The 22,628-nt window shown below is 34.1% G+C and overlaps 1 protein-coding gene across 1 annotated transcript in view; it reads right to left on the reverse strand.

Moving 5' to 3' along the window:
* The window catches only part of LOC121418664 (leukocyte tyrosine kinase receptor-like), a 28,915-nt gene extending 7,227 nt beyond the window's left edge, over window positions 1–21,688 (reverse strand). The window contains exons 1-18 of the mRNA XM_041612645.1: window positions 21,575–21,688; window positions 20,014–20,154; window positions 17,212–17,425; window positions 16,436–16,566; window positions 9,541–9,672; window positions 8,356–8,514; window positions 8,003–8,130; window positions 7,288–7,454; window positions 6,345–6,544; window positions 5,902–6,139; window positions 5,246–5,390; window positions 4,537–4,665; window positions 4,030–4,192; window positions 3,244–3,426; window positions 2,009–2,104; window positions 1,460–1,552; window positions 948–1,052; window positions 179–365 (exon numbers count right to left, since the gene is read on the reverse strand). Coding sequence (XP_041468579.1) covers window positions 179–365; window positions 948–1,052; window positions 1,460–1,552; window positions 2,009–2,104; window positions 3,244–3,426; window positions 4,030–4,192; window positions 4,537–4,665; window positions 5,246–5,390; window positions 5,902–6,139; window positions 6,345–6,544; window positions 7,288–7,454; window positions 8,003–8,130; window positions 8,356–8,514; window positions 9,541–9,672; window positions 16,436–16,566; window positions 17,212–17,425; window positions 20,014–20,101 — 2,558 coding nt within the window. The 5' untranslated portion in view covers window positions 20,102–20,154; window positions 21,575–21,688. The remainder of the gene's footprint in view (window positions 1–178; window positions 366–947; window positions 1,053–1,459; window positions 1,553–2,008; window positions 2,105–3,243; window positions 3,427–4,029; window positions 4,193–4,536; window positions 4,666–5,245; window positions 5,391–5,901; window positions 6,140–6,344; window positions 6,545–7,287; window positions 7,455–8,002; window positions 8,131–8,355; window positions 8,515–9,540; window positions 9,673–16,435; window positions 16,567–17,211; window positions 17,426–20,013; window positions 20,155–21,574) is intronic.
* Window positions 21,689–22,628: the final 940 nt, after the last annotated feature.

The following is a 22,628-nucleotide window of genomic DNA, read 5'->3' on the forward strand; positions in this document are numbered from 1 at the left end:
TGTGTTAATGAAGGCTGGTGATTTTATTTTATTCATATGTACATAATGCCAAATTATTTCAGTGTCTTGAAACTTTTTATGTTTGAGTGATTGTTATATATATATACATATATATTGTATATCATAGATTATCAAATTTGAATTGAACTGAACTGAAAACTTAAAAAGTTAAAGTTACCTTATCAATCTGAGATTATCTCTTGGGAGCTCTTTGAGGTCATGGGTTGATGCTGGAGTGTCCTTTCCTGGGATTGTGTAGCAGGGATTGACATCAATGGCAAAGTTATTCCGAAGTTGGGATAGCTGGTAACTGGCTTCCATCTTACTTTCAGCCTCTTTCAGCTTATGTTCCTTATACTTGAATACTGTGGTAACAAATTGAGATTTGACAAATGGAAGGTGGCTCAAAAAATTATTGTAATTTTTTTAATACTCTAAAAACCTGTGGCTTTAGACTGCATTAACACTGCTTAAAATGCACAAATAGAATGCTAATGTCCTTACTAATAATAATGAGACTTGTAAAGTGCCAAATCCATTCTGTAGAGTGCTCAAGGCGCATAAAGAGTTAAGAGTTAATAGCAAAGTTTTTAGAAGATTGTAATATAAGAATGTATTCTAAATTAATTAATTTTTGCATTTGACTTGAATGTGTAGATTTGTAAGAAAATAAGCTACATTGCAAGAATTTATCACGACATATCAAAGATTACGAGAATGTATTCATATCTTTTCTAATGAGATGAAACAATTTTCATTCATAGATATAAAACAATTTCATGAGTATAACCATAATTATGCATGTAACTGGACAATTCAATTTATATATCGGTGAGAAGGATTTACATTAAGAAATGAATTCATATAACTATAATACCTTCAGATCATATGAAAGTATTGATACCACTTAAATGCACTCAAATGCTGAAAATACATTCATATCTTACCAAGACAGATTGATAAAATTGTCAGGAAAATAAAAACAAGAAGAATGATGATAATAGTGATCTTTGAGATTGGTAAGGAGTGTCCGGGTGGTGATGATGTGGCAGCTGAAATAGGAAAGACAAAACAGACCAAATAATCAAAGGATTATTTATTTACTCAAAATTGAAGAGAAAACTTAAGTGAACTAAAATAAAATGACGATTGAAAGAAAGTCCCATGAAAAAGTAACTTAAAAGATAAAGAATAGTATGTAAGAAATACTATTCTTTGGTAAATACAAACTCTCTTTGTATAGACTTTTTTATTGTATAGTGACATGTATACATTATAAAGAAACATTATAAAGAAATCATTTCACAGACAACATGAAAGCATTAAAATGATTTGACAGTTCATATATGATACAACTGGGGTTCTTGATTAAATTTTTTTCCAGTCATTTAACTCATTCATATTAGCATACAGCTCAGTATTGTGTCATGATATATGCATCACATCATAATATACTCACCTAAACAGTTTTGTTTGTCAGCTGTTCTATAAGACCCTTCTGGGCAGAAAACAGTAGCAACAACGATGACCTCACCCGGGCCAGATCTCGCTCCTGTAATAAGAGTGACAAGGATTAAATTTTTCCATCAACAATGATCAAATAATCATGACAAATACCCTAGTTAGTGCAAAATCTATTACCTGTATGATTGGAAAACAGGAATGACAATAATTACAAAAATCCTGAAGGGAATAACCAATACAGCACAATAAAAATAATCAGTTATTTTTGTTACCTTTGTCATCTATCATTTTCAACATTCATTCACTTTGATAACAACATGCTAAACCCTTATCATGATAAATCAATGAATTGTAGTTTATTATGTTATTCAATTAGGAGCTGACTAACCTTGTCACAAAGGGCTAATACTTCCTCACAAGCAAACAAAAACTAATTAGGAGGCAAATAGTCACCAATAATTTTGAAAGTACTTCTTAAATATTCTGACCAGCCACCAACAACAATAAAAATCATCAAAATTCATTTAAATTACTTGTTACTTACCAGCTACTGCTACTGGTTCCATCACTGAAGGATGAATAAATGACATTCCTCCTTGACCATCTCCCTCAAGTGATTTGACGAGAGAAGCGTTACCCCCTGATCAAATAACAATAAAGATATTCATTAAAGCATATACATTTCTTTCTACCGTGCTTTAATGTTATATTGCTATACAGAGAGAGTCACTCGTCACATGATTTTATATAGCTCAATCTGAACAATGTTCATGTTCTTCTATTTATTCATCTCTATTCCTATCCAGTGTTCTCGCCAGTGTATAATACGCATGGTTCAAACACCATGCGTGCGGAAATGGAGACCAAGTGGAACCATGCGTAAAATTTCAGCGACATGCGTGGAAAAATTAAATGGAAATATTCAGAAAAAAATAATACACTCCATGAACTCCTCTTAGTGAGATCAACTTCATTTATCGGGTTGCGCCGAAGTCCCACCAACTTAAGACCACTTGCAAATGAAAATCAGTGCAGGGCCCTAGCTAGCGCCGACGCTCGTTGGATGCGCATTTTGTATACTGTACCGTACATGTATGCACAGATCGCTAACTAGGTGCATGCACGATACGCGCGCGCTATATAGACGATCGACGGAGCGGCGGACATGTTTTGCAGATCCAGCCTAAATCTAGAAACACGACAAAGCCCTTTGACTTCTCATGTCTGGTCCGACCAGGGCCCGACTCTTTTTTTTTTCTCGAAAATATTTACAATTCATAAGCTGGAAAGCTGCACTTCTCTTTCTTTGGACTGAACGGCAAGTATCTGTGCATTTATGTGCATTTGTGTGGGCTTAAAAATACGCCACAATGGGGCTTCCTTAGCATCTCTATTTGATGAAAAGGCCGTCGCTTCCGCGCTCCGCATCCACCCCCCAGGAGTGGCAGCACAAGTCCCCGACATGGGTGAATTTTTTTCTGGCGAGAACGCTGTTCATATCCACCACCATGGACATCATAATTTCAGAGCATTTTGTTTTTTATATGCAAATCATGCTTTTAAACTAAAAGTGGTAAGATACAGCATTACTTTTGATATACATACTACAAAGATATGTGATATCATGTAAGTTGTTAACTTGGCATATCCTTTGGGCATTAAATGTAAAACTTAAAGCAACCATCATCATATAAGTTTATGGTTACATTAGTTGCAATGTCTCAATATTTTACTTGAAAAATCTCCATGAAACGGAATAACCTTCCCAACATGACCTACCTGTGTAACCCCCTCCACCACCACCTGTCGTACATGCCCCTCCTCCTCCACCAAAGCCCCCATGGGTGTTCCATCTGAAGTCTTCATAGGCTAAGAGACACTCCCTACCACCAGTCGCCCCCTGGAGGAAAGACCTACCGGTAGGCTCATGATCATGGGTAGAATTCCAACCCCCTCCGGCTCCTTGATGGGTAAGTAAAACAAAAAGAGGTGCATTGTGGAGGAAAATTGATTGTCAATTTCTTTGGCAACTTGATTTCTTTGCAGCTTTCCTGAAGCCCCCATTGTTTTGTGTATGGTGACAGGGAAAATTTGTAATGAAAAGCTGTTGCAGGATTCCTGCAGGAAAGACACAGCTCTTGAGTGTTTAATATGGTGCCTTAAGCATATCATGCATTCTAAACAAAATATGAAAATGATCATTACATTATCTTGTTATCATTCATTGTTATCAATATCCTAATCACATTATTCATCTTTTCCACACAATTATAATCATGATCTTTATATATATATTACCTTATATCATTGATTTCACTATCATCAATGTAATCATAAATCTCAACATAAAATTCAGCAGCAAAAGCTAAAATCAGCTATAAAGTTGAAAGCTAACACTCTTGTAATACGACATCATGAGTTGTTTTTTTATGTTACTGTGGATCATGTTTTAAGACTTGAAGCCTATAGTACCCTGTAGATGAAATCATGTCTGAATACTATGAAAATTGTTTTTAAGCTTAGTCATATCATATCTGTACAAGACTTATCAACAGATTTACTGACCAGCTGTGTCCCTTGATGATGCTCCATGCTCTCCTGAGACCCCTTGGCCTGCTGACCCCACCCTCCCATGACTATAGCTGGTAGACGGGGAGGGGCTGAAAGCAAGACCCCCTCCCCCAGCTGCAACCAAGAGAGGAGTGAGCTCTGGGGAATTTTCATTCATCTGCAAGTGAAAAGGAATGGGTAAGATGATGAAACAAGTAAAACAACTTTCAAGAAATTGTCTTCATTTCTTCTTGTCACTCAAAATTTGTATCAAAGACCATGTTCCCATAAACCAGTACCACAACTTATCCATGTCACAAAATGAACATGTAGCAAAGAACATGGTCACAAGTTAAAAATATGCAAAAAATATGCACATAATGTCTATTTGAAGAAAGCGGCAACATGGCTGCTATAACATTTCTGCCTACTGCTCTACCCTCCGTAGGGACATAGCATCTTCATAGTTTGCAGTCTGACATATCTGTAGAAAGATTAAATCAAATTTGTTGCATCTCTTACTAGAGCAATGAAAGTTCCTCCACCTCCTGCTCCACCGCCTCCAGCACTCCAGCCTCCTTCACCTAGCTGGAGCTTGGCTTGCTCGTTGGCATTACCACTACAGTAGTGGGAAAACAACACATCAGGATCCTATCCAACAAAGAAAAAAAAAAGGAATCTAGATTTCCTACAAAAGAGATGCTTACAACTAAAAGCTTCATTTATTGAGATTTACCTGAACATTTTTCTTTCCTCATCACAGATTATTTGAAGCACAAAACAAGGAGAAATACTCACAAAAGTAATCCTATTACATGTACATGATACATATCAAGAAACCTATCTTGTTCAGTAGAAAACAAAGGGTTGTTGGTCGCTTCATTATTCTTTTTGAGAGATTTACGAGCAACACAATATTGATTCTAATTATGTACTACTAAATGAAATTACATAATTACAAACCAAAAAATACAAAAAAACACAATATGGTGGAGTAAATGGCTGCCATAATGGCTTTTGTAGCTAATTTCTCTTGATGGCAGAAATTTCATGGCCACACCAATAAGACAAGTGTTCAAAGTATCCTAGCGCAATCAAGATTGGAGTACTAATGCAACCCATAATGCAATTTCGCAGCACATTGCTAGTGTTAATATTTATAGAGTGGATATAAAACCATTATTTGTAAACCCTTTTCTTTTCTGAATTGATTTTCTAGTAACCAACTTACACTGCATGCACTTTCACCCTCTTGACCAACCAAAATGAAGAGCTGGTCCCCTGCGGTCAAATTAAAGATGGCTTCAACCTTAGCTCCCTTGCTTGGCCCAGAGTTCTCAACTCCAGCTCCTCCACTTGCACCATATGCAGTTATACTGTTACAGGATGAAATAAAAAAAATTAATGATGAAATATACTGGTAGAATTATATATCATTATTATCATAAACATCATAATAGACATTGTCACCATCATTATACCAATCACATATATCATCATCATTATCATTATCATCATCAGCAGCATCATCATCATCACCATCATCATCACCATCATTATCATCATCATCACCATCATATCATATTATCATAATTATTTTCAACGTCATTGCCATCACCAAATCACCATCATCATCCTCATTTAAAAAATGTCCTATGAATGCTGCATATTTTGATTCAAATAACGACACATATTTAATCCTCTTCCCTACTCCCCCCCCCCCCAAAAAAAAGCCGAATCCATTCTGCTATCTTCATAAGATATGAAACAATTTTCAAGAGTGAAAATTTGTGGTAACATCTATCCCTCTCTCCTACAAACAAGTCAAATGATGTCAAAGAACTAGACCTACTTTCATCAAACAGGAATATTTCTAAATACACTTACCTATAGAGCCTTGTCTCTGGCACAATCCAGACTTGCACCCCTGCCAACGCAATGGAATCTTCATGGTTTAGCACTCTGACTGTAAGGTTACTGTACCGGTAGGCTGCAGTGCACTTGGCTTGGGTAGGTCCATAAGGTCCATGGGTGCCACAGGTTGTGAAGGTGAAGTTAACATTTGGAATGGGTTCCTTTCTAGTGGTTGTGGTAGTAGTGGTTGTTGTTGCTCTAAAGGATGGATCTAGTGGAAAATAATCAAGATTGTCTGCTAGATTGATGTGATATTGTCCCTATCAATGAACTCTATCAAGCTATATGGTCACAATAAACGTCAACTCCTTGCCAAGTGAGAATTTCTGAATGTTTTTAATGTAAGTTTTTATATCAGATTTTTTTAATAGGGTTTTTCTAAATCAGATTTTACTGTTCTTAAGTCTTGTACAAACCTGTCATGACTTTGGTAGGGGTGGGGTATGCTGTCATATCGGTCGTCCGTGGCCCCGCAGACCATGTGCTTGTGTACCCTACCGTTGATCCCACTATAGTAGCATTTTTCTCAAAGCATTCTGGGCTTAGAGAGACATCATCGACGGCAACGTCCCCCTTCCAGCCACGGCCCCTTGTTGCTTCAATCTGTATGAAGTATCTAAAGGCAGGATGATAAGAACGGCACGCCTCTTCAAAGATATTTTTCGAGATAAATGGACGAATAAGAATGCCTTTAGTCATTATAACCTGCTTCAAAGTGGATCATATACATTTAAGAATATACCTCAGGCCATTTCATACAGCAGTTTGTAAATAACACAATTTTTTGTTTCATCATAATGGGAGTAAACTCTCTGTACAATCTGATACAATCTTGACAAATAAAAAAAATTATTAACATGCTTGTTAACAATGAGAATAATTTTTTTAAAATTCAATTCAAATCTGGCAGGAATACAAATTATTAAGAATTCAAGTTTTGCTCAAAAAGGATCCCTAGTCATGCATGAAGTTATACATAACTTAAATGTACAAACTTCTTAATGAAACAACACCAAACATGGAAATTTACACACAATTATTGCTATTGTTTCATTAATGTTGTTAAAATCAAAATAACCATTGTCACTTTTGCAATTATTACAGCTACCTTTATCACTAATTTTATTATTGCTGAGGATTTTATCATGATTCTTTCTAATTCGCCACGGAGCTTAACATTATACATTCAATCTTCCCTGAACTAAATTTTAATTTTACCAATTAGCACATGCAGATACTCTTATACCCACAACTAAAAGTAATTGTTACTAGACATCACTATCTATAGGAACCCCACTATAGGGTCACACCATACCCTTAAATCTAAATAAACAGGTTAACAAAGAGAACACCATTCACCTGTCTGTGATAACAGCAGGGATTGTCTCTACAACTTCTTTCCATCTATCGACATTCCCATTGTACTCGCTGAAAAGTTGGCTTGAAATGTCAGGGTTTTCTGCAGATATGGCAAAGACCTTAAGCGTGCTAGGATTGGTGCCATACATGTGGTATGCAAAACGAAACTGTAAGAAAACAATGTGTATTGCAAATTAAAACATCAAATAATAGACCGCCCTTCACAAAAGACTATGATTAAACTATATAAACTCACTGAAAATACTCAATGAAGTTGAACTCACGTTTGAAGTTTACACCAATAAATTCAAAAATAATATTTTGCAATTATAAAAGATGAAGAAAACATATGAATCTTTTCAACAATCACTATAACAAATTATATTTCAGGGTTTTTGGAGAAGTAAAGCTATAACTACTACTAAAAAAGTGAATCCTGTAGAGGAGGGTTGGCATGATACCCCAAGAATTTCTAGAAATGGAATATGCAAAACACAATTTTTTAAAATTCATGTTCAGGTAGTTTTATTTCGTGCTCTTTTTTTCAAAAACACCAAAGCTGTGGACATGCCTTTCACACTATATTTGCTCACATTATATTCATGTTTAATTACATTACATTTGCCTAAAAATGAAAATAAGATGAATCGAATCAACATGTCCATCTCTATCAAGTACTGATCACAAAAATATTATACATTCCAAAGAATATTACCTCACATGCCTCATACATGGGGCTGGTGCTATTTCTGGTAGCTGCAGGAGGAGCCTCAAACACTGGACTCCTGATATAAGCCTCATGCCCCGCACCGATTTGGGATGTCTCGTAATAAATGTAATAACCTGAAATGGAACAATTGCATAAATTTCTCTGAATGTCATTGTAGAATATGTAAACATACTTGCAGTTACTCGTATATTACTTACATCATTACAAAGTTCATGGGCCAATGTGAGTCATTCATACAAATTCAAGGATGGAAGACTTCAATACTACATTGTATGATAATCCAAATCTAATTAGAAAGGTCCATTTATTAAACCAGAATGTCAATTGTCTGAGCAAACCTTCTTCAGTTCCTAGAGTATGGTCCACACTAGGACCTGTCCCTGTAGACTTGGTAGAGCCATGATGCCTGGTCCAGTTCTGTTGGTCTTGGCCCACGATGTCGTACCATCCACAGAGTCCAGACTCAAAGTCGCATCTGGCTCCATATGGAATGTGACCTAAAGGACCAATGACAACAGTACAGATTAAGTTAATATGCCACAGACGGATTAAATAGCATTAAGTCAAGACCTGAACTCCTTGAACTGCCCCTGTATCTTTACCCGGAATGCAACATTTTGATCATGTTGTTTTATAACAGATAGGTGTCAACTTCACATCATTCGACAAACAAACAACAATTTTGTTTGCTATAAGAAACCAAGGGATCAGAGATAGCCTCTAAATATTCTAAATTCTCAATGAAATTTAAATACAAATAAAATAACAAAATCAATATATATACATTTCCCATTATTTTGTCAATAACATTAAGACTAATCTAGAGCACAGGGTCAATTCAAGGACCCTATATTGTGAAAATTACCTCCTCATATTATTGTCTGTATCATCCTTTGTTCATATCATTGTACAATGCAGAGGCCATGCCTGGTAGCAACTTCAGTGGGTATTCCAAGGCTTTAGTCTAAATAGTATTTTGATCAATTTGGACTTTCATCCCACTGCTGCCACCACTACAGTGACAGTATAACTTGAGTCATGGCACATGCTCTTAATCAACCAGATGCAAAGATTTGCTGCTTTAAAACTTCATTAAAATCCCTGACAACTGACATTAAATACTCCCAAAGATATCTCATTCAGGGTAATCAACTATTTGAAGCCTTCTAAGGTCAGCTATCATCAGCTCTTTTCTTCAAGGCAATATTTGTATTTTCTTTCAGTCATTGCTAAATTTTTACCTTTCCAAATGAATGTATCAGAAATAAAAGATTACATAAAGATTATTATAAAAGATTATATAATAAATGATTACACAAATATCCACAACACAAGGGTAACACAAAAAACACATTAAAAAGGTGGACAATATAATGAAACGACACAATAAATATTCAAATAAATTTATAATAGAAAGTACATGTAACTCCTTTTCCCAAATTTAGCACTGATTCAATGAGTACATTTTCAATTTTCAAACTACAATAATCAATATTCGGATCAAACCATCACTTCTTTCTTACCACAGGCTGTGTCATTCTCATCCTCTCCAAAAAGACAGTGCTGTCGAAGATCACACACTTGATGTCGAGGGATACATTCCAAGTTGGTACATTCAAAATGGCCATTACCTGAACAAGGGGGAGCTATATGATCTGTTTCAAGAAAATGGGACAAAAATCATCTGTCAACTATTTTGAATATGAAAGATAAACTAGTGCTTGTAAAGATAGAGAAGTATTGCAATTATTCGATGAAATTTATCATGGAAAGAAAAAAACTTTTAAATTGTTTAAAATTTTACTTCACCTAACATTTCAAATTCTTTACTGAAAATGATTTTAATATCCTTTAAATAAGATGTCTTTTCTCTGATGTTCTACTGATATTAACAACACTCCTCTACTGCTTATGAAAGGCATATCCTTTAAAAAAATCTTGCTTACAATTACCACACTTCGTAGTACTAAAGATTGTAAAATCCATTATACCATAACAAAGTATTTATGAAAAAAAAATTATCTTGGAGGAGAGACTTCTTTCCTCTATTGATAAATATACATGCATTATCGTAGTGGTTTAACCAATTGATTGAGAGTCATGTTGATCAAGTTGTATCATAAAAAAGTGACAATACATCCAACTCTCTCTTTCTAAATTCAAGGAGAAATGTTGTTTTAAAAAAATACAAGAACTTCTATAAACTTCAGCAATTATACTTCCTACTTTCCAATCGTGACCAGCATTACACTTTTTATTTGCTAGAAAATTCTAATATGATAAAATACCAGATTTATACAAAAACAACTTTTCTGCACAGATTACAAGAATTTGGTGGTATGACTATGTGATTTGATATGGTATGAAATGAGTTCATTATTTACAGGAAACCAAAATACATTTCTTTTCTAAGTCCTTAACATATCAAGCTTCCCACGTGTATCCATGTCAACAATGACAAGTTGTGAATGTGGATAAAAGAAGCAATTTATATTCATACCGTTTTTTTTAAAACAAAGTGATGAATTAATCCTTATAAAGAATACTTCATGTCCAATCCACATTTAGAGTGTTTCAGAAACTTATTATCATAAATGATGCCCAATGTCACATCACCTGCCCTAATGCTAAAGATATACCAAATAAGAATTATCTGTCTAATCACAAACCCAATGTAATGGATGATCTAATCTGCCCAGACAGAAGCCTAAACATTCCAATAATAACGGTGATCTAGTTTCATAATGCTGGGGAAAATAACAAATGTTAGGAGGAACAAGAACTTGTAATTTGCGGAAGAAGCGGGCGGCCATTGGTCTCTAATGAAATGATGGATGACCCATGGACAGGTAAGAGAAGAGAATGAATGGATGTTTATCAGGCATTCGCTTGCATCATCACACCCACTTACAGAACTACAGTTATTCAATATGAGTGCAAATGCATTATCAAAGAAAAGAACCCGAAACTGATAAATGTATGTCAGCATGGGGACTAGCTTAAATGAACAAACTTGTGTTACGTGGCCAAATTCTTCGAATCAATTCATCTTTTAGAGGTTATTGTTTGATTTCTCAGACATCAATAGCAATGTTATTATTTTAATGAAAATCTCCATTTTAAACTAAACTGTGAGAAATAAGTTTTCTGTTACCATTTACACTTCCTGCAAAGTTCAGCCCCCTCAGAAAAAACGTGAAAATATATACAATACATTAAAATGCAAATAAAATACATGTCACTTAAAGTATAAGAGTGAGAAATATTTTGCAGACATTAAAATATTAAATGAAAAATTGTTTTGAAATAGAGGAGTATTATCTATGTACCTTCAAATTATATTCAGAAAGTTGACTGAAAAAAATCAATTTACTATCTGAAGGTTATAACCTCTCACTCTGCAAGCATGATCAAACTTTTATTCTAAATTTTAATTCTATTATTCAATCCAAAGTAGGCCTACTAATAAGTTGCAATTCAAGTACATAAACATGAATTTTAAGAAAGAAATATGCATAGCATTCATTTTTTATAAATTTCCTCCTCATTTACACTTGACTTAATGTCAACATTTAAAAAAGTATTCAATAAATTGCATAATACATAACGATTCTTGAACAAATCATATAAATCTTGTGAACGTGAATATACTAGATATCCCATAAAAAAGTCATGGTGAGATGAAACCTTTGGAACAAGTAGGCTTGTGTCAAAACAGAAAAATCAAAGAATAAGAACAAAGAAAGTTTGAGAAAAATCGTACAAATAATGAGAAAGTTATCTGCATTTGAATATTGCAATCACTAGTGCCATGGAGACCCTCCTATTGGCAATGTGACAAGGATGTGTGATGTCACATGTGAACAACTTTCCCTTTGATGGAATATAAAATAGCTTCAAAATGTTTCTTTTTGCTTTTTCTTATGGTGAAACAAACTCTTTATCTATGATGTATTCTTTAAAAATCTGTATTACATGTCCTCCTATAGAAAGAACACATGATCTACTGATAGATGTGATAAAAGAGGCAATTTAAGTGAAATATATACTAAAGGAATGGGGAGAGTTGTTCACAAGTGACATCACACATCTTTGTCACATTGCCAATTTGAGGATCTCTAAACATTAGTGATCGCAATATTCAAATGCTCATAACTTTCTCATTTTTGTCCAATTTTTCTAAAACTTGCGTTGATCTGTTTCTTTGATTTTTCTGTTTTCACACAAACTATTTTGTTCCAAAGGTTTCATTCTTCTTTAAAGTACTTTGCCTTCAAAAAGTTTGATTACTTTCAATTCAACAAATTCAATTTTGGTATCATTATATTTTTTCAGATGATTCTTTTCTAATGGCACAAGCAAAGATTACATAGCTATTTAAAGACACGTTACTTAAAACCCATTTATCCCGGAATCAGGCCCTATCCTGGTCCGCCAGTATATTTCATCTTTACTTGCATCATATGTACATAATAATTGATTGAGAGTAACTTCCACCATTCGAATTGTACCAACAACATAATATACAAAGCTTGAACTGAAGAAATTAAAACAAAAGGATATCTGATACAAGCTGTTCATGACTGCTAGTGATATTCTTGACTTCTCAAATTAATTGCTAAGGCATAGATCATCCATCCATGGATAATAAAGCATGAAGATAAAATCAAGCTTTAAATTCAACCTTCATGCTATTCTGCTTTCACATTACGTGGGTGGTTGGGTGTTTGATAAAAGAGGCTATTAATTTTTATCGCATCGATGCAGAACCTTGACTTTTAAAGACTTAATGCATTCAATTTTTCATTCTTCCACTTCATTGTCATTTCATTACCATGAAATATATTCTCGCCATCTTATTCATCTATATATTTATCTATTTTCCAAATAAAAGTGTTTATTCAAAGAATGTAGTCTTACACTGAATTCCTGACACTGTCATTCATATCAAAGCATTTGTCTTTGAATGCAAAATGTTTCTCTTTTCTTTAGAATAGTAGAATAGAAAAATACTGTAAATTTTTTTTGAATCTCTAGATAAAACATCTTGAAAGCCAGCATATTTCCAACAAAATCTAACTTAACCCACTCCCCCAACAGTACAGTTCTCTTGAGAAAACAATCACTTTAATGGACCCATAAACATGGCCCATTTGATATCAGTTATTTGCTGATGGGAAAAAATATTAAAGAACCAATATTGAATGGGTCATAAAACAAAGGTCACTGTCAGCACCCCCCCCAAAAAAAAAAAAATCCATGGAAATCTAAATGAACTTCATCTCTGACAATGTTTGATAAATGTGGCACTTCTTTACCAATCTCAGAACCATCTATATCTATCACAAAATAAAAAGATCAGAAATAAACTTTTTTTATTGCTGTAAGTCACACTCAGAAATACACATGTAAAAATTAACACAAATGTTTGGCCAAAGATTTTGGCATATCAACCACAATCATATGCAGTAGAATTCCTTGAAATAAAATAATTCCTACTGTAGTGAAACCTAAAAAATTATTCACCTTTCCTTATAACAGGATTTAATCTTGAAATTTTTACATTTTTGGTTAAGAAAATGTTCATGGTGAGGAAAGAAGGCATTGTCCATAATTGTTCAAATAAGCATAATGATTAGTAAAAATAAAATAAAAATATCTAGACATTTGCTATTGAATGCTCTTGGAGTCATATTTATATTAGATCTTATAGACCAAATGAGCATAAATCATGAAACTGTTTTTTTTTCTTTTTAACTTGCATCTCTCACATATATGAGCCTGTAAGACGATTGGAACTCTCAAAGGGGAATATAATGGCTTTTCCTGGAACCATTTTACAACATGGATAGAATGCTCTTATCTCTCTACATAATTCCACCTGAAAGTGTTCGATAATAGGGCTTTGTCAAACGATATTTCAAAGCCATCAATCATGGTTCTAAATGGTTTAGGAAAAAGGCATGCAATAATGTAACAACATTATCTTCCTTCTTTGCTCGATGTAGAATGGATTTGCAATTTTTTTTTTATTTTAAACAAATTGTCAGCTTATGATTGTTTTCATTTCATATTGGAAATGTCTATTCATGTACTACATGATATCAAGTTGACGTCTTACCATTCTCTATATATCTGACCCTCTCTTTCATAATCTCACTCTGTCTCTCTCTTTCTTTCTGTAAGTCTTGCTATCTGTCTATTTTTCTCTCATTATTTCTTGCATACTACTGCTTCCCTAGTGTTATTTTACATCTATTTCTTTTCTTATTATCCTTTTCTCCTTATATCTCTTTCTATCTCCATAAAGGTAGATTTATAAACAGCATTTATTTATCCATCCAACCTTATTGCATTTCATCAATCTATCTGTACTCCAATTTCCCTCTCATTAACTTTATTTTGTCTATCCTCTTCTCTCAACTCCTCCTTCTTCATCTTCGATTCTTCTTCTTCTGTTTTTCTTCTAATTTACTTTCTTCTGATAACAATATTGTCCATTTTTATAGTGAGGTAGTCTTCAAGCATTGTATGAATTCTAAACTATATTGCAATTTTCAATATACCATATCTCCTTCCCCTCAATTTACCAAGTTTGCGTAAAAAAAATTCTTTGATTTCTCCCACCCTCATTTTGGGTCACTGTCTTCTCTATGCCTACTTTTCCTCCATGCTCTTCTCACTCATCACCCATTCCAATCCAAAGTGCATCATTCCAACCAAACAATAAATCCTCCGCTCCATTTCCAAAAAGTTCACATTTCCTGACAACCTGAAAATCTGCTGGAAACTGCTCATTCAAGCTCTAAGGTGCAACAAGCTCAGACTCTGTTACACCACAATATGATGTTACAAGAGTTAAACATACCTTTGAATTGAGATTGAGGCTGCTTTGGGAGTCAATGAAAACTTAACTTAATTATATCCACCTGCTCATTCAGGCTTAACCCTTTGCGTGCTGATGATGCAATCTTGCACATTTGTAAAATTAAATTCAACAATCGTAATAATTAGTTTTCTCCCTTACTTTCAAAGACAATAGTTGTTGGGTAAAATCTTTATTATGTAAATAAGTATCAATGGTACAATATGGAACTCTTAAATTAAAGAAAATAACATGGAAACAATTGTCATTCTTATCCCCCCAAAAAATTAATTCAGCATGGAAAGAGTTAATATGCAACAGACTCAGACCTCAGTTACACCACAATATGATGTTACAAGGGTTCAACATACATATGAATCCAGATTGGGGCAGCTTTTGGAGCCAATTCACTAAATTATATCCATCTGCTCATTCAGGCCTAGTAGGTAACAGGCTTAGGCCCTCTGTTACACCACAAAATTATAAATGTACACTGGTCAAACATACTTCTTGACCTCTAAAAGGACTGCTTTTGGAGACATCAATAACATTATTTCCAGGCAAGTTTCTTGCCTTGTGGCCTTCATGGTATAATCAAAGAGGTATAGGCCCTACCTCTATGGTCTAATTCTAATTATTGTTTGAAGACAAAGTCAGGAGTCAAGACTCTATATTGCCATCAAGAGGTCTAATGTGATAGAAACTCTGGGGGTTAACCTATATAATATACGTGCACAAAAACCTTGTAATAACATCATTGCACTGTTTAAACATGAAGACATCCTCTTGAAACTGGCTTATGACTGTGTTGCACACTGAAAGCCAAAAGTCCAAATTACTCTGAGAATGTTGCTCATTGTGATCATGAAGCCAGCTGTAGAGTTGGCTTAAAGAGTTGATTCAAATGTGTTACAGAGGCTTTCGAAATAATATGTCTGGCAACATTCGCACATTGCCTATTTGGAACCAAAAGACATTTACACATCTATTCAACCAAGATATAGGCCATTCTAGAGCTGGTTTGATGAATCACAATGAAATGAGCTTTAATCAAATTCTCATTAGGAATTGACAGAACCAGGAAATTTGCACATTCTACCTATGAACCGCTAGATACTGAGAAAAAGAACAGATTCCCACTCAAGCCTGGGAGAAAAACTCCCTTATATGAAGAAGCTCTTCTGGAAATTCTTAGATTCTAAGAAGTTTTGAAGGTTCTTTTATATTGCTAAACTTTCAGAATTATTTTCAAATGTTTGCAGTATTATGGCAAAATGTACAGAACATTGCCTTTGTGACAGTGTTTCTCATGTATGAAAGGTGAAAATGTTTTTCATGTATGAAATGTCATCACATTTTTTTCATCCCGTTAATGAGCCCCAATGCCCAAGATAAATCGGCCAGGGATACATTGAAAATGTGGAGTAGACTAGAATCAAATTGTTTTTAATGGGTTAAATGCAATACTAGAGAAGCTGCAGATTTATGAGATCCAGGCTATCAGATGTTGCCAATTTGCAACTTGGCTTACAAGCTAGTAGAGATCAACCCACCTGGAGAGCAGTCTAGAAGCTGTATATTATCAAGAGCGATGTCTCCAGAATTTCCACCAGTCATGGTAGCCTCAAAGATGAGCTGAAATGGTGAGGGTATTGACCTTAGAAGGATAAGTTCATCTATCCACCTAAAGAGAGAAAGCATTCTTGAAATATAATAAATATAATAATGAACCCCCCCCCAATACCATTACTACACTTCTACTACTACTTGTACTACTGTTGCTACTGATTGCTAAATACCACTACTACTATTACCAACACCACCACCACCACCACTACTACTACTACTACCACCACCACCACCACAACCACTTCGTCTACTACTACTACTATTATTTCTAGTACTTGTGCTTCCACACTCTAGCTTATATTGCTACTTGGTATTTTACACAGTCTGTACCCGGTATTTCATTACTTTCAATAATAAACTCCTTTATAACACAGGGGATTCTATGAGTTCCAAAGAAAAAAAATTATCCTAAAAAAATGACCCAAGAAATTTAAAGCACTGAAAGAATACATTCCTAACAGGAAGTCCTACAGCTTTCTTGGGTAGAGAAAGGCAATTGTGTTTAAATGCCTTATATAAAGACCTAGCCCTGATTAGACAGACTTTTTGAACCATGAGATACCTGTTTGTATGCAGAGATAGGTCTTTATTATCAAGAACCAGAAGCCTCATTATCATCAGAATATTACTTGCCGTCATCATCATCTACCCTTTAACAACTCTCAAATGTTAATCATCCAAATTAAACAAGGTGGCATACCGTGCTGCTTGACTACCAGAGCGTTGCCAGATGGGATACCTCTGGTTGTCCATGGCAACCATCAATGTCAGTGTCCCAACATCTGTGCCATTCATGTAGTAGAAGAAGTTGATGCTACAAAGAGCTCCGGTTTCTTGATATGTCAGGCTCTCCAGCTCTGCCTTTGCCCCTGCTGATTTTCCTTGAGAACTGACATAGGTGTAATTTCCTAGAGCTATAAAAAAAGAGATGAAAATATGTATTTCAATTTTTTTCTTTCTATTCAATTAATTCATAATCTTTGCAATTACACAAAGAATTACAAATATCCAAATGTAATAGCATTAGATTCATTCCTTTGGGGGTTTGAAGAAAGTTTAACTTGTTCATGTACTTCTTGCCTCTTTCTTAAACATAAATATTAGAAATATAAAAGCTGTTTTAGAGCAAATGTTAAGAGGGACCGAAAATAACCTAAAATGGACTTAATTTGCTTATATTCATAACAGCATCATAACTTTTTTTCTTGAGTCTCGCACAATGAGACCAAATCTATAACTTCCATGCATCCAGCTCTGATGTTCAGCTACATTTTGAGAGTGCAAGTTAGACCCAAATTCATATATGTATCAATCTATTTACTTTTTCTTATTAAAAACAATTAATTCATGTGGTTAATGATCAAACTCTAGTCTCCCAAGTTAAGTTAATGTGCCTTTTGTTCCCTATCAGAGACTATGGATATTGATGATTTAAATATTCTAGATGATTTAAATTTTATGAATTTTCATTATCATTTTCATTTACTTCTGATTTTCCATCATTTCACGAATCAACTCAATAATCCTCTACAAATAAAGGTCATATACAGTGCAAAATTCCCACTAAATATCATATTACTTTGGGAATTCAGGCATCATAATCTGATAAAATATATAGATAACTATCGCAACTGATCTTTAGTTAACCTAATTGCTAATCTATTATTCATCTGTTTGAGGATAGCTTCCACCACTCTGCGACTTAATCATTCATGGTGTTGACACCAGATAAAGGCCATGGCTGACATGCTTTCAACAAATGGCTAGAAGGAAAGACAAATTGGTCCGACATGAAATGGTATGATGATATATAGCATTTTCTTTTCGATTCTTCGTGCCGACATTTCACAAAATTAATTGAGGGTCTTTGGGTCAATTGTAAAAAAGAAGCAGATCACAAAGAAAGATTAAATTACGTTATAGTTGCTTGAAATCATAGCAATAAGATAATTTAAGATGTTCATAATTTGTACAATGGTCTAAGTTTAGTATCTGACAATCTAATACTGAAAATAGAAGTTCTAAGGATAAGATTGTTTCTTATGAGATAGATGAGGACAAGACACATACAATAATGTATTCATTTGAGAAAAAATAAGGAAACAACATCGAGTCAATTCTAAAAAATTCCATTTTGTCATTCTGAATAAGGATTCATAAACTGTGCTCGTACTTTCCACAAAAAAAGTCTGAAATGATTTTGTGATTAGCTTAAATGCAAAAAAAGGAAGAAATAAGGAAGAAGTAAAAAGGGCTGGGTATATGTTATACCTTCTGGTAAAGTAAAATAATAACTCTTCTTTTTATAAAAGAACTCCCTTTCCAACAGCAGATGATTTGTTTAACTTCTATTCTATTCTGTAAAATTGTACTTGATTTGTATTGTTTTATATTACTTTGCATTATGTTTTGAATGGAAATGAAATAAAAGAATTGAATTGAATACGCGTGGGAGTGGTAATTGGGTTATGATTTTGTTTATGTTTGGTTAAATAATTTTGTACATATTTGGTTAAATAATGGGCAAGAAAAAGTACAAGTAAAAGTTCTTCAGATGAAAAATCAGTTTACATAAGAAGTTCAAGATTTCTCCTTTGAATGAAAATTACTGTGTATATAAATTCAATCAATATTACTATTAAGGTAAACCAACATCAATCACAATCCAAACAAAAGCAATGATTATTAAAATATTTCCTTTAATTTTTGTAAGAACTTAGAATTGGTGTGTCAGAAAAAAGAAACTTTTGACGTACATAAGGATTTGAACAAGTTCCATATAGTTGCACTTAAAAAGTCATTTTCATTATCATTAATAATTCATACATGGTTTATTCCCATTAGATAATTGTATTTTGCAAGCACCATTGGTACTTTCAAACTCAATTTCTTTTAAAGTCTTGCAGGTTCGATGGCTTCTTATTATACAAATGACTATCCACCTCTCATATTTGATGAGAAATTTCAATGGATTTAATGCAAGTTATTTCCAGTTGGCATTCATGCATCATGTCGCCACAAAAAAATAATTTCCTCTTTGAATTGATTCATGTTTGATTCTGCTCTATTTATTCATAATAATTTAATGCTCACATGGACTTGACCTTTTACATATTTTATACACTCTAAGGAGTGAATTGTGACCCTTTTGCCCAGTTTTTTTAACCCTTGAGAAAAAAGGTTCACGAAAGGGTTTTTTACCTGCTCAAGAACATTAAATGGTTTTATAAAGAAGCTAAAAAGGCTCCAAAGTGGCTGTTAAAGGGAATCCACAACATTTTAGGGAACATTTAAAGGTTACAAATATAGAACAAGCATAGAACCCTCTTCTCTGAGAGTGTATAGGTCTACAGATTCTGGGTAAACTGATTAGAAATACCTGACTTTTTTTTGGAGGGGGTGGGATTTTTTTCTATCATATCAGTACTGCAAATGACTACAAAAATACACATGTTCATGTCAAAATATAAATAGCAATAGGAAAGGAAATTAATTATTTTACCATCTCCACTAGGGTCATAACCTCCAGGTGGCCCGGTGTTAGGGTTGGGTGATGGCCCTTCTCGCACCTCCCATCCAGGAGTGAACATGTCAATAGGAGGACTTATCCAATCACACGTGCCTTCAAAGTCACATGACAGACCTATGATCAGATAGAAAAATTAATTGGATCAATTCTGTATCTGCTTGGAATTTGTTGATACTGTCAGTGGAGGATCCAGGCCCGAGTGTAAGGGGCGCACACTCCCCTTCATTTTGAAGATTGCCTACTGAACATACATATTGATGTACAGGTAATATAGGAAAATTGCCATTTTAGCACATTTCTTTAAAATATGCCATTTGTACCCTTTTATTTCAAAATCCTGGATCGCCAACTGAATATAGTATAATCTCTAACTTTGTACTTGGACATGAAAACGACCTAGATTTCCAATAATGGGAAAATAAAATGTGACTTTTAGAATCTTATTTTGAAGGATATTTTGTTCTCCCTTTGCAATAATGAATTTCAAAATTCTGAGCTGTACCACCCACTCAATACCCCACCCACACACACACTCTCAAGAACTCAAACAGATCAGGGAAATGGGACTTCCCTGAACAGATGATCCTCATCTGGTTAGAAGCTTTATTCTGTGAATCTAATCACACAGCCCAGAGATCAAAGAGACAATCCGCTTTATCAAAACACCCTGCATTTTTTAAATGGTAGGATAAATCTCCAAAGAATAAAACTATAAAATATTAATCATGATCAGAATATCCTTATACACAAAGGGGAAAATAAGAAATACACCTATTATATCCTCTTTGTCTTTTTATAAATTATTCATCCCTTGTTTTCCCTTTCTTCCTCTCTCTCCTCCTCACAAATCGTTTTCTCTTACATTGTTCCCTCTAATATTGACAAGTTATTGAATTGCATTCCAAAAAATGGTGCAATTTTTATGGAAAATGAAAATATATGATATAAATGTTGATTATCATTGTTATCATCATCATCATTGTTATTATTAATACTATCATTCATCATTATTATATAATCATAATCAGCACCAACAGCATATTATCAGTATCATCATTTTTATCATCATAATAATTATTATCACTATCATCATTGTCATTTTCACTATCACACATTTTTCACAAAATTACCTTATTTTTCATAAATCCAGAAGAATTTGAAAAGTTCTAGATGTACTGAGAGAAAGAGGTTTCCTTTTGAATGGAGAAAAAAAGTTAATAAATCTAATATCAAATGTGGAGCATTGTGGCCCAGTGGATTAGTCTTCGGACTTTGAAACAGAGGGTTGTGGGTTCGAATCCCAGCCATGGCGTAATTTCCTTCAGCAAGAAACTGATCCACAATGTGCTGCACTCAACCCAGGTGAGGTAAATGGGTACCGGTAGGAAGTAATTCCTTAAAAAGCTGTGTGCGCTATGTACGCCTAGCTTAGCTGGGTAATATAGGAGCGCCTTGAGCACCTAACAAGGTGGATATGTGTGCAATATAAATAACCTATATTATTATTATTAAATATTGATTTGAATAGTCTTACCACAGTACTCCTCATCTGTATTATGAAGGCAGTCTTGCTTAAAGTTACAAACAACTGAATGTGGAACACAACTTCCATCCAAACACTGCAGCTCTTGAGTAGGATCAGGGCACAAACCTGAAAATATACACAGATGCAAAATATAATGATTTAATGATTTTGGAGAAAGATTGAAAAAGAATTAACAAAGTTTATGAAGATGTATAGTGGAAAGGACATTAATGAAGATGCAATGATTTTTGTGTTCATAGTTTAGAGGTTATCTGCATTGACAGACTATCAAAGGTGAGTGTAAGCCTTAGGTGAGTGTATTGTGTACTGTAACTTGGCAATCAAGAAAGTTGTGCTTATTTCTGTAAAGACCCACTTAATATTAACATGTTAATTGGGTCTTCGACTGTAGACTAGTGTTAGCCCCTTCAGAATTTTCAATTCCTCATTATAGATATATGGTTGATGTATTTTGGAAAATCAAACCGGACCTTGTTAAATCATTTTTAATACTTCAATTTCACAATACAAATTATTTCACAATACAGCTTGATTGAGAGAATGAGCAATGAATAAATATGAATTATGAGAATATGCTGAATATTAGCATATTTCATTGTATTCAGTAATAATATATGTACACTGTCTTGTAGCCAATCTCCTTTTTTATCCACCTGTTGAACCCTGCTACTATATAGAGAGCAACCAACTCCATCCAGTATGTGATTTTTCTTTTCAGTTGTGAAAAGTGTTAAAAGAATACAAAACAATTCCAACAAGAGAGGGGGTTGCACATATTTGATATTAAAGCATGTTAGATAATAAAAAAAATAAGAATATGCAAAGGAGTGTCAGATTGAAATAAGGATTTTAAGACAGAACAAGTGGAATGCCTCTGGCCGTCTCACCTGCATCACGCGGTTCAATATAGCAGCAGTGCTGACTATGAATACTACTCTAACTCGCACAAGATGTTCAGTGATACATGGTTACTCTTATGTCCAAGTTTAATGAACTAGACCACTTTTTATGAACTAGACCAATAAACTTACAGAGATATGAT

This window comes from Lytechinus variegatus, chromosome 7, assembly GCF_018143015.1.
Source record: "Lytechinus variegatus isolate NC3 chromosome 7, Lvar_3.0, whole genome shotgun sequence".
NCBI classification, from domain to species: domain Eukaryota; kingdom Metazoa; phylum Echinodermata; class Echinoidea; order Temnopleuroida; family Toxopneustidae; genus Lytechinus; species Lytechinus variegatus.